Genomic DNA, 12,077 nt, shown 5'->3' on the forward strand with positions numbered 1-12,077 from the left:
GAATCATAGATCTAGAACTGGAGGAGGCCCTAAAACTGATCTGATTTAGCTACCTATTTTACAGATGAAGGAACTGAGTCTCAGACCTAGGGATCATCCAATTTGACAAGGCTGTCTCCAGTCTTCAGGCTTTAAGATCACTGCCTACTCCACCACACCATGTCTGAGTCTCTAGCTCTATAGATTCAATCATTGGAATATTTCCATAGATAAAAACAACAGCAACAACATAGTTTAATACTAATTCCTGTCTTCTTAGGCAGACCAATGACTATTGATGTTTTTTTTTTTCCTTAGTTCATGGGGACTTCAATCCATTTGATGGACCAGGAGGAGTTCTGGCTCACGCATTTGCACCAGGACCAGGATTAGGAGGAGATGCTCACTTTGATAAGGATGAACAATGGAGTGATGGCAGAACATTAGGTAATGATTTTCATCTTCCTTCCTACGCAAAGTAGAAAATCTGAAGGCAAAATGTCTCACTGGGTACCCAGCATGTGCCATTTAAGTCTGAAAAATGAGAAAATTGTGATACTAATAACTTTAAGCTTCCTCATTTACACTATGACTTATAAGGGGGTGGGAAAGAGGTATTATCATACACCCTATTCAGTTTTACAGTCAATTAAGTGCCTACAATGGGTCAGGAACTGGGCAAAGTACTGGGAGATACAAAGAGAAAAGAATGGTACAGTCTCTTGTCCTCAAGGTGCTCACCCTCTCCTAGATGGGGTGGGAGGGGGCTCTAACATGTAACAAATAAGAAGCAAGCTTAGTAGCAGGAACTTTAGGTTTGACGTGGTCTAGGAAGTCATAGCACTTCAAAGTAGTGAAAGCCAATGAAACTTCACTATATAAACCCAATTCAGGAGAAAATATAGAGCTGCTGTTCACTTTCCCCAACCTGCCCCCTGTTCAGGTGTTCCTGTATATCAAGTAGTCAACTGCCAGACAAATACAAAGCAGTCCCAGTTCTGATTTAATCTTGCAATCTGATGGGCTCACATCTTGAAAGGAGAGAAGTAAATTTTTATTTTTATTTGAATGTCTTTCTTAGAAGTTGACTGGAGTTTATTCAGGCAGTTCAGTTACCAAATTGAATGTCCTGGATTACTCAACCAACTTAAACTTTTTATTTCTAGTTTCCTGAAACAAGACTATATGAGAAATAAATCAACTTGTTGTCATTGTTTAGTCATTTTTCAGTCATTTCAGGCTCTTCATGATCCCATTTGGGATTTTCTTGTCAAAGATACTGGAGTGGTTTGTCATTTCCTTCTCCAGCTCACTTTACAAAAGAGGAAAGTGAGACAAACAGGGTTAGTGACAAAAGGCAAAAAACCCAAATAATGCTTGCCACAGCTCCCACTCAACCCCACTCTCCCTCCAAATATAGCCTCAAGCTCTATATAAAAATTTAAAAATATGTATCTATACTAAAAATAACTGAGAATTATATTTTGAGAAATTCTTGAATTGTAATTATTTAACATAATGCCATAATTGCAATAATAATGATTTTGTAATCATTTAATATTCCTTCTTTTATTGTAGGAATTAACTTTTTATTTGTTGCTGCTCATGAACTTGGGCATTCCTTGGGACTAGGTCATTCTTCTGACCCTGAGGCTGTGATGTACCCTACTTATAGCTTCCAAAATCCAAAGGACTTCAGGCTTTCACAGGATGATATCAGAGGAATTCAAAACCTTTATGGTAAGGTTCAGGATTTTCAACACAAATTTTCACATTTGTCAGGATTTTAGACCAATTTCCCCATCGGGCTTGAAGAGGAAAAGCTGAGAAATAGGTATCCACTTGGAAAGTAAGCACTACAACCTGGGAGTGTTTTCTTTTAGTCATTGAGACTGTATATTTATATTTATAACCTAAAAAATCCATTTTCTTTTACCTCAAGCGATTGATTCCAAATGCTTAATAAACAAGTGTTTTGATCATTTAATGAGATTAAAACATCTCATTGATGAAATCAATAATAACTCACCTTTACATAGAATTTTGCTCACAACCCTGTAAGTAATGTAATTTTCACAGAAACTCAGGGAAACTTTCTACCTTTCCAGTCCTTTTCCTCTGTGCACTCTGTGATCCAAGAACAAGGCCTCCTTGCTCTTCCCTACACACAACACTCCTTTTCTGACTCCAGGCATTTTCACTGGCTATTCTACGTCTCTAGAATGTTCTTCTTCCTCATCTCCATCTCCTCACTTTCCTGGCTTTATTCAAGTCTCAGCCAAAATCCCACCTTCTTTCTCTGTCCTCTTTAATCTGAATGCCTTCCTTCGCAGATTATTTCTAATTTATCTTGTGTATAAGTTGTTCTTACATAACTGTTTCAATGATGTCTCCCCCATTAAACTGTGGGATCTTTGAGCTCTGGCACTGTTTTTTGCCCCCTGCACTTAGCACAGTGCCAGATAGTGGGCACTTAAAAAATGGTAGCTGACCAACTGACTAACAGTTTGAAACTACCTGAAAGCCACCTAGTCCCACCCACACATGCAGAAGAAATAAATCCCCAAGTGCTCTTCTAGCCTCCACCTTCCTAGGCCTCCCATGGAAGCCAATTCCAATTATAGACAGCTCCAACTGTTAGGAAGCTTTTCATTCCATCACACTTAAATCTATCTCTCTATAATCTTTTCCCCATTATTCCTGGTCTTTGGCCCTCTGAAGCCAAGCTAAACAAGCCTTGACAGTTCTCCAGATATAACCATCAATTCTTCTTTCCTCCATGTTAAATATCCCCAGTTCCTTCCACCAGTCCTCACATGGCATGTTCTGGAGGTCACTCACCCTCCTGATCACCCTCCTCTGGATATGCTTCAACATGTCAACATTCTCCCTAAAATGTAGCATCCAAAACTTAGTACAATTTCAAAATGTCCTAACCAGAGTAGAATACAGCAGAATTTAACCTTCCTTATTCTAGCCTAAAATAACCTTCTCTCTTTTGATAACTATGTTGTCCCATTGAATCATATTGACCTTGTTGGTGGTGGTGGTGTTCAGCTGTTGTTCAGTTATGTCTAACTCTTCATGACTCCATTTGGAGTTTTCTTGGCAGAGATATTGGAGTCATTTGTCATTTCTTTCTTCAGCTGATTTTACATATGAGGAAAGTGAGGCAAACAAGGTTAAGCGACTTGCCCAGGGTCACACAGCTAGTAAGTGTCTGAGTCCAGATTTGAACTCAGGAAGATGAATCTTCCTGCCTCCAGACCCAACATTCTCTCCACTACTTGACCTAGCTGTCCCCATTGAGTTTATTATAGCCCACTAAATCTCCCAGATGTTTTCCACACAAACTATTGCTTAGCCTTGCCTTGTCCACCTTATTTATGCTTCTGAAACCACTTCTTTGGTTCCAATTTAATTAGATGTAATAATCCATGACAAGATTTGCATTCCCTCTGATTACGAGCAATTATCCTCTTTTCTCTCTGTGCACATATTCTCATAATCGGAATGCCCAGAATTTATACAGTGACTAAAGTATAGTTGGCTAACTGCCATCACACCCAGCCTTGGTTCCAAATCTGGATCCATCAAGTTTATGGCAAGCTTTGTGGAATGCTCCCTTTCTTCTGGCACATTTAGTTAACCTCCTCATTAGTGGATCCAGAAGGCAGAGACTGATTTTTTAAAAACCAAATGAAGAACTCTACTGGTATCTCCATTAAATCTCATCCTAGGAGATTCAACTTCGCCTAGCATGATTCTTCTAATTCTGGCACTATTGTCCAAAGCGTTAGTTATCCCTCCCTGCTTTGTGACATTAGCAAGTTGAAAAGCATGCCACCTAGGCTTCACCTCCAAGTCACTGGTGGACAGTTTAAATAAAATAAGAAAAGGTATGTGAGAATGTCCACTAGACAATTCCCTTCAAGTTGACATCCATGCATCACTGGGTTCAATGATTCAAGCATCTACAAATTTACCACAGTTTACTACAGTATCTCCTACCCTATGTCTCTTCAAATGTTTTGCTCAAATATTATTATACCATGTTTATAACATTCCTCTGATATAGTAATAATAACATAAGAATCACTAGAATTTACATAATGCCTTAAGGTTTATAAAGCACTTCACTAATGTGATTTCATTTGATCTTCTCAATCCTGAGAGGTAGGTTCTATTATTATTTGTATTTTACAGATAAGGAAACTGAGGTAGACAAAGGTTAAGAGACTTGCCTAGGCCTATATAGTTAGCACACATCTGAATCAAGATTTGAACTCAGTTCTTCCTGGTTTCAGTTCTGACTCGATCCACTGAATCATGTAGCTGGCTCTTTAGATGTAGTAGTTTGATTATTCTGTCAAAAAGCGGACTGAGGTTAGGGGCAGCTAGTCAGTGCAGTGAATAGAGCACTGACCCTGGAGTCAGGAGGACCTGAATTCAAATCCAGTCTCAAACACTTGATACACTTACTAGCAGTGTGACCTTGGGCAAGTCATTTAACCCCAATTGCCTTGTCTTTCCCCCTCAAAAAAAAAAAAAGAGGAGACTGGGGTTAGTCTAGATAAATCCATTCTATCTCTTAATAATCAGCCCTTCCCTTTCTAGGTGCTAATAATAATAACAACAAAAAATAGGAGCAACAGAAAAAAATACACACATTCTAGAAATTTCCTAGAAAATGAAGGCAAGCAACCTCACTTTGAAAAGGAGGAAATTATGACTTAGATTAAGTAATTTCCCCAAGGTCATACAACTAGCAAGTATTAGAGGTGCGACCTGAACTCAGACCTTCTGAGTGTTCATCCAGATCTTATTCTACTGTACTACATTGCCTTAGCTTGTATTGTGCTTATGGCAGACCTATATTCCTCTACTAGCCTGTGAGGTACCTGACGAGCAAGAAAGCAATAGTTAAGTGCTTATTATGCCCCAGGTATTGTGCCAAGAGCTGCGGATGCAAAGAAAGCCCAAAAACCAGTTCTTGAGCTCAAGGAACTCACAGAAGGATAAGGAGACCACTTGCATGCAGCTATGTGCAAACAGGATAGAGGCTGAATAAACTGGAGTAGTCTCATAAGGAAGGCATAGGATTAAAGAGGATGGGGAGAGGCTTCTAGCAGAAGGTGAGAGTCTAGCTGAGATTTGAAGGAAGCCTAGGAAGTAAAGAGGCAGAGATGAGGAGGAAGAGTTAGTCCAGACATGGGGGACAGCCTGTGAAAATGTCCATAGTTAGAAGATGCAGTGTCATGGTGGAGAACAATGAGGAGGTCAATGTTCTTGGATGGCAGAATATGTAGAAGGAAGTAAGATACAGGTGACTGAAAAGGGGAGGAAGGGCAGGGAACAGATTGTGCAGGGTTTAATAGCCAAGCAGAAAGCTTTATAGTTGTTCCTGGAAGCAATAGGAAGCCACTGGATTTTGTGGAATAGGGATGTGATTCAAGCAAGGGGCAGCTAGATGGTACAGTAGATAGAGCACCAGGCCTGAAGCCAGAAAGATTTGTCTTCCTGAGTTCAAATCTGGCCTCAGACACTTACTAGCTATGTGACCATGGGTAAAGTCACTTAACCCTGTTTACCTCAGTTTCCTCATATGTAAAATGAGTTGGAGAAGGAAATGACAAACCACTCTAGTATCTTTGCCAAGAAAACCCCAAATGGGGTCATGAAGAGACAGACACAAGTAAACAACAAATGTTCAAACAGCTTTTTTTTTTTTAAAGCAATTGGGGTTAAGTAACTTACCCAAGGTTACACGGCCAGTTTGTGTGGGGGGGGGGGGGGGAGAGTGGGTGTGGGTGTTAAGTGTCTGAGGCCGGAACCAATCTGGGGTCCTCCCAACTCCAGGGCTGGCGCTCTACTCACTATGCCACCCAGCTGCCTCCCAAACAGCTTTTTAGAAAGATCAGCTTGAGAGCTGAGTAGAGGAGAGACTGGAGTAGAAAGAGACCTAAAACAGGAGGTGAAAATAACTGTGCCTACCTATACCTTATACCTATATCCCAACTGTTCTCTGTCCAACTACTATAGAAAATTCAGCAGGGCTGGTTCCTCTAGCACATTGGGTGAATGCCCTATCATGAATGGCTATGGACAAAAGTCATGTGGAATGGAGAGGTATAGATAATTTGCAATCAGAATTATTGGAAAGAGCATCTAAATCAGTGAAATCATAAATCCGATTAAGTTGGAATTTAAGAGTTTCAAGTCAGTGGGGCGGCCAGGTAGCACAGCAAGTAAGAGCACCGGCTCCAGTGTCGGGATGACCTGGAAATCGAATCCCAGGCTCAGACACTTAGCACCCACCCAGAAACACCTGGCCTTGTAACCTTGAGCAAGTTACTTAACCCCAATTGCTTAGGGGCGGCCAGGTGGCTCAGTGAGTAAGAGCACCAGCCCCAGTGTCGGGACGACCTGGGGATCGAATCCGGGCTTTGATACTTAGCACCACACCCAGAAACACCTGGCCTTGTAACCTTGAGCAAGTTACTTAACACCAATTGCTTAGGGGCAGCCAGGTGGTTCAGTGAGTAAGAGCACCAGTCCCAGTGTCAGGATGACCTAGGGATCAAATCTGGGCTCAGATACTCAGCACCACACCCAGAAATAACTGGCCATGTAACCTTGAGCAAGTTACTTAACCCCGATTGCTTTAAAAAAAAAAAAAGAGTTTCGAGTCAGGACCTTTCCCTCTACTACCTACTCCCAAGGCTTCTGTTCCAAATTGTTAGAAATGGCCAAATTGCCAATTTTCTGCTGGGACATAAGTGTGTAGGAATAGGTGACTGGGTAGACAGGCCTTTCAAAAAGCATGTGTTTATGCTGTTACCAGATACCCAGCACTGGACTGGATGAACCACAGGCCTACCTGGTCTGACAAACTCTTAGTTTTTATCCTGGTGGGTTTTTTTTCTCTGTGTTATACACAATGTCATAATGTTCTGTTTTCTCAACAGGAAAGAGAAGATAATTTCAGAACAATTACAAACTTTACAGAAAAATACACATTTAACAGACTCTACTACACTCCTGCTCTATCAAAATGTTTTTATTTTATCATGAAATCCTATAACAACTGAAATGCTTTTTTAAATGAATGACTTTACGTGGAAATCAAGAACTAAGACATGAAAGCACAATGTTTTATTTAGGTGATTCATTGATTTTATTCAGCAAATATTCATTAAGGGCCTACTAGGAATAAAGTGCACTAAGAAGCTGAGCCAAAGCCTCCCCAAATTATCAGGGATGATGGGTCTCATTTTTATTCACTCTCACATAGTCCTGTGATTGGGAAATGGCTGTCTTCCCCCCTCCCAAAAAAAAAAAAAAAAGAGGAGACTGGGGTTAGTCTAGATAATTGTTAGAAATGCTTCAGATCCTCACATCTTTGTCATATCCAAAGCAGAAGCAACACAGCCACAAATGAGTTGGCTTGAGCCCAGAACAAGTGCAGGTTTGTCTCAGAACAGAATCCTGCAACTGAGGCCCTGGCTGACCAAGTGACTTGCTCCAAATCACACAACAGTCTGGTTGCAGAACTAGAAATCGACCTTGGGTGTGCTAAATCTTAGCCTAAATGTTCTTTCTACCGCGCTACTCCCACTTTCTTAAATGGACAGGAGCACCCAATTCTCTGCCACATATGCATCTGCCAAGTGGTGATATTGAGCTCTGCCTGGGCAGGAATTCCAAATATTTCTTCTACTTCTCCCAGAAAAATCTAGATCCTCCTCGGAAGTAGTTACCAACTCACCATGGACATACAACTTTTGAAAAGAAAAGTCAGTAGTAGTAGAAAACAAAGTCAGTTGCTTTCATTTTATAGCCATTGTCCCTGAAAACCTGACAAAAGCTTTATGCAGACTGACCAGTTTGGGGAGTTCTTTGTTAGTTTGTCACAGAAGCATGCCAGAGATCGATTAGATAATCTCTAAGGTCCCTTTATGCTTCCAGTGCCGTGGTCCTATGAAGTATGATTGGAAGCCCCTGGAGTACCAAGACTGTAATAAGTGAGGATATCCCAGTAGGCATACACTGGGAGGACTAAGAGTAACAGAATACTAAGCGCTACATAAAAGTTTCTAAGTTATTTAATTTGCATTTTAAAAAAAACAGACACGAAAAAGAGGGGAAGGAGGAGGGCCAGATTTATTCATGGACTAAATGGTCACATTCTTGATTCTGGTATACTCCCCCAGTATCAATCACCAAGCGGTTAATGTTCCAATATAACTTGTCAATGCCAGTTAATACCACTATAGTGTCATTTAATCAGTTGATAGCTCTTCAACAAGCAATTAACATTAGCTTTTTAAAATTTTTTTATTCATTTTGAACTTAAATACAAAAAGACAAAAAAAAACTCTATTACAGGAGCACAAAAAAAAAGAATTCAATATGAAATCATGAATCTCCATTTCACAGTGTTTACTTTTTTTAAAAAAACTATGTAATAAATACTTCACATTGTTTTTAAAACTACCCTGCTTTTCTGTGCTTCCTTCTGAGTTTTCTTTTGTCCTCTGCAATGCACTTTTTATTTTTTTTTCTCCCTCCCTCCGTACCCCACATTAGAGAAGGCCACCATTTGGCACAGATATGCATATAAAAATGAATATATGTGTATACACACATATATATTATATATACATATGTGTTGATGTGTATTTTGTGTATATATACACATATGTAAAATCACACTACACATACTTCTATTTATAAGTTCTTTCTCTGGGTAGATAACATCTTCCTTCATAGGTCCTTCATAGTTGATTTGAGGATTTATAATACTCAGAATAACTTAGTTGTTCACAGTTTTTTGAACAACATTACTGTTACTACATACAGCATTCTCTCATTACTGTTCATTTTACTCTTCATTATTTCATGCATGTCTTTCCATATTTTTTTTAAATCAACCAGTTCATCACTTCTTATAGCATAGTAGTAGTATTCCATCACAATCATACACCACAACCTAAGCGTTCAGCCATTTCCCCATCTGATAGACATACCCTCAGTTTCCAGTTATTTATTGCCACAAAGTGAGTTGTTAAGAATATTTTAGAATATACAGGTTCTTTTCCTTCCCCTCCCCCCAGTCACCTTGGGAAACAGACCTAATAGTGGTATTGCTGGGTCAAAGGGTATACACAGTCTTATAGCTTTCCAGGGATAATTCCAGATTACTCTCCAAAATGGATGGATCAGTTCACAGTTCCACCAACAGTGTCCCAATTTTTCCACATCCCCTCCAACATCTGTCGCTTTTCCTTTCTATCATACCATTTGATCATTCTAGTCAGCCTGATAGGGTGATACCTCAGAGTTGTTTTAATTTGCATTTCTCTAATCAATAATGATTTTAGATCATTTTTTTTCATATGGCTATCAATAGTTTTGATTTCTTCATTGAAAAACTGCCTGTTCACACCCTTTGATCATTTATCAATTAGGGAGTGACTCATATTCTTATAAATTTGACAAAGCTCCCTATATATTTGATATATGAGACCATTATCTGAGAAAATGTCTATAAATTTTTTTCCCAATTTTCTGCCATCTTGGCTACATTAATTTTATTTGCACTACATCAATTAGTTTTTACAAAGGGTTTTTGACTTGAGAAAATATAGCAAGAACAGAAATGCAAACACATCCCCAAGAGCAAAATGCAAATACTTCCCCATAAAACAGAGACACATTGTTTTCTCTACCACCCCAGTCCTTACAGCTACAAATATTCCTCTCACCACCAAGTTCACTTTCAGATTTGGCACTGCTGATATAAAAGTTATTCCCCACCTTGCAGGGAAGGATATACCAGCTGCCAGGTCAATCCACTGAAAACAAGGAGCACCTCCATTCTGATTTCTCACTGAGTTTGACTGCTGGCAAACTCATTTGGTTTTCCCAGACTTTCAAAGCTCACAAGGTCATTTCATCTCCAAAACTTCTTAATTTACAATTAGGAAAAAATTAGGTACAGAAAGAACAGCATGGTCATGCATTCCTAGCCACATGGCAGCTTGAGTGAGGTGACATCATAGCCAACTGTCCTTCCCACCTACCCAAGGGCTTATAGCTGTTCTAACTCACACAAAAGCTGCCAGGGAGACAGCTCAAGTTTCTCCACTGGGGCCTTTGTAGGCCCTTCTCTATTCTGACCAACAGACATTGAAAAGCTGCCTTTCACCACATTGTAAATATAGAGGAAGCAGTTACCAAACACCAGTGCATACCTGGAATGGAGGCCGGACCTCCATTACTTACCATAATGCATTTCTGAAATCAGGCACCCAAGCATCAAAGCTAGTGGGCATCAGGCATAGCAGGCTGCGCTGGCTTAAAAGACTGGACACCTACTGGTCAGGCCCCACTTACCCTCACATGAATTCATTTGAATCTTACAACAACTCTGTGAGGTAAGAGCATAGATATTTTTATTCCCATTTTACAAATAAGAATATGCATAAATTCCCAAACTTTTGAATGTTCACCTTTTAAATGTCACACAATTGCTGAACTACTGCCCCTTTGCTACCAGAGCCCTTCTGTGACTCTATTCATAGGGGTTCACAGTTTGACTTTGAATTAACATTATAGTTTAGCTATAGTTCAGACAAAGTTTTTATGGGATAGTCTGGGAACCTAATCATTATGTGTAACATTGTTTCAATAAGAAACTGAGTTCCAAGTTCCAAATAACCTACGTCTATAGATTAAGGATCCATGATTATGTTTGTATGGACACTGCCACTACCAACACATGTCATAAGCCCTCTGCAACTTGGATGATAGCTGTAGAGTTGTCATAGAGAAAAAAATTGTTACCCTGCAGCCAACATAGTGATGTACCATTTTGAATTTAACAGGGATGGCACTTAGATGGAACATGCTCTCTTTATCCCACATCCCAGATTCAAAACTTTTCATTTGGTGGGATCTCCAAAGTTTACACCCCTTCAAGCAACCTGAGCTCCCTACATTTTAGGATCAAGCTTTGACAAAGGAGTTTAGTAATGTTGGTAGTAGGAATAAACTTTTGAAATGGAACTCCTTCTTACACTGGGCACGTGCATAATATCATTGTTTTATTGAAAATAGAATTTATGTTTTTCAATGCCTCTATTAAGGTCCTATTTTAATGCCTTATGGTATGGAGGCAATTCTGGATTACATTCATACATACACACATACATATATGTATATGTATGTATTATATATACATGTGTAATATATGTATATTATATTAGTGATGGGGTTTTTTAAAGCATCACTATTTAGTGATGACATTATCAATTCCCAACAAACTCCTCCACAAACCCCACCCTTACAACAAAGTAAAACAAACCAATGTAGAGGAAACAGGTCGTGCCTATAGTTCATCACCTCTCTGATGAAAGGAAGGAAGCACATTCTGTTTTGAAGCCAGGGTTTCCAGACTTCAGAACTCCCCCCTTTAGCTTGCAGATATCAAAGCCACTTATTTTCCCAGTCTCATCCTGGAACCTGGAGTCTCCTTACACTGGAACACCCAGCCACAGCTGTGACCTTCTCAACCTGGAATATCCCTCTGCAAGGCCTGCCCCCTCCTCCAACTGGTAGGTTCCCCCTCAAGCCTCCATTTTGTGGAGGGGCCCAGGCCAGCCTTCATTCCCTTCCCAGCCCTGTCCTTAGCTTCCAGACTTTGAAATCATCTTCCTCCCTCCCCTAGAAAATCCCTTTTGTGTGTTGTCTTCCTGTTAGAATTAAGCTCCCTGGGGCGGCTAGATGGTACAGTGAATAGATCACCAGCCCTGGAGTCAGGAGGACCTGAGTTCAAATTTGGCCTGAGACACTTAACACAAAAAAATAGCTGTGTGACCTTGGGCAAGTCACTTAACCCCAATTGCCCTACCTTCCCCCTCCAAAAAAGCAAACAAACAAAAAAAGAATTAAGATACTTGAGATCAGAAACTCTATTTCCTTTTGCTTATATTTATGTTCCTGAGCACTTGGAATATTGGCTGAAACAGAGAAAGTGATTAAAAAATGGTCATCTCCTTCCTTCTTCCCTCCTCAGTCTTTTGGAATCATGATTG

At 39.9% G+C, this 12,077-nt stretch overlaps 1 protein-coding gene across 1 annotated transcript in view; it reads left to right on the top strand.

Moving 5' to 3' along the window:
• The window catches only part of MMP7 (matrix metallopeptidase 7), a 16,753-nt gene extending 8,918 nt beyond the window's left edge, over positions 1-7,835 (top strand). The window contains exons 4-6 of the mRNA XM_069079939.1: positions 298-426; positions 1,558-1,719; positions 6,948-7,835. Of these exons, the coding sequence (XP_068936040.1) occupies positions 298-426; positions 1,558-1,719; positions 6,948-6,961 (305 nt within the window). The 3' untranslated portion in view covers positions 6,962-7,835. The remainder of the gene's footprint in view (positions 1-297; positions 427-1,557; positions 1,720-6,947) is intronic.
• Positions 7,836-12,077: the final 4,242 nt, after the last annotated feature.

Source organism: Petaurus breviceps, unplaced genomic scaffold (assembly GCF_028583685.1).
Source record: "Petaurus breviceps papuanus isolate PSGF00001 unplaced genomic scaffold, PetGlider_PUasm1.0 91133, whole genome shotgun sequence".
NCBI classification, from domain to species: Eukaryota; Metazoa; Chordata; class Mammalia; order Diprotodontia; family Petauridae; genus Petaurus; species Petaurus breviceps.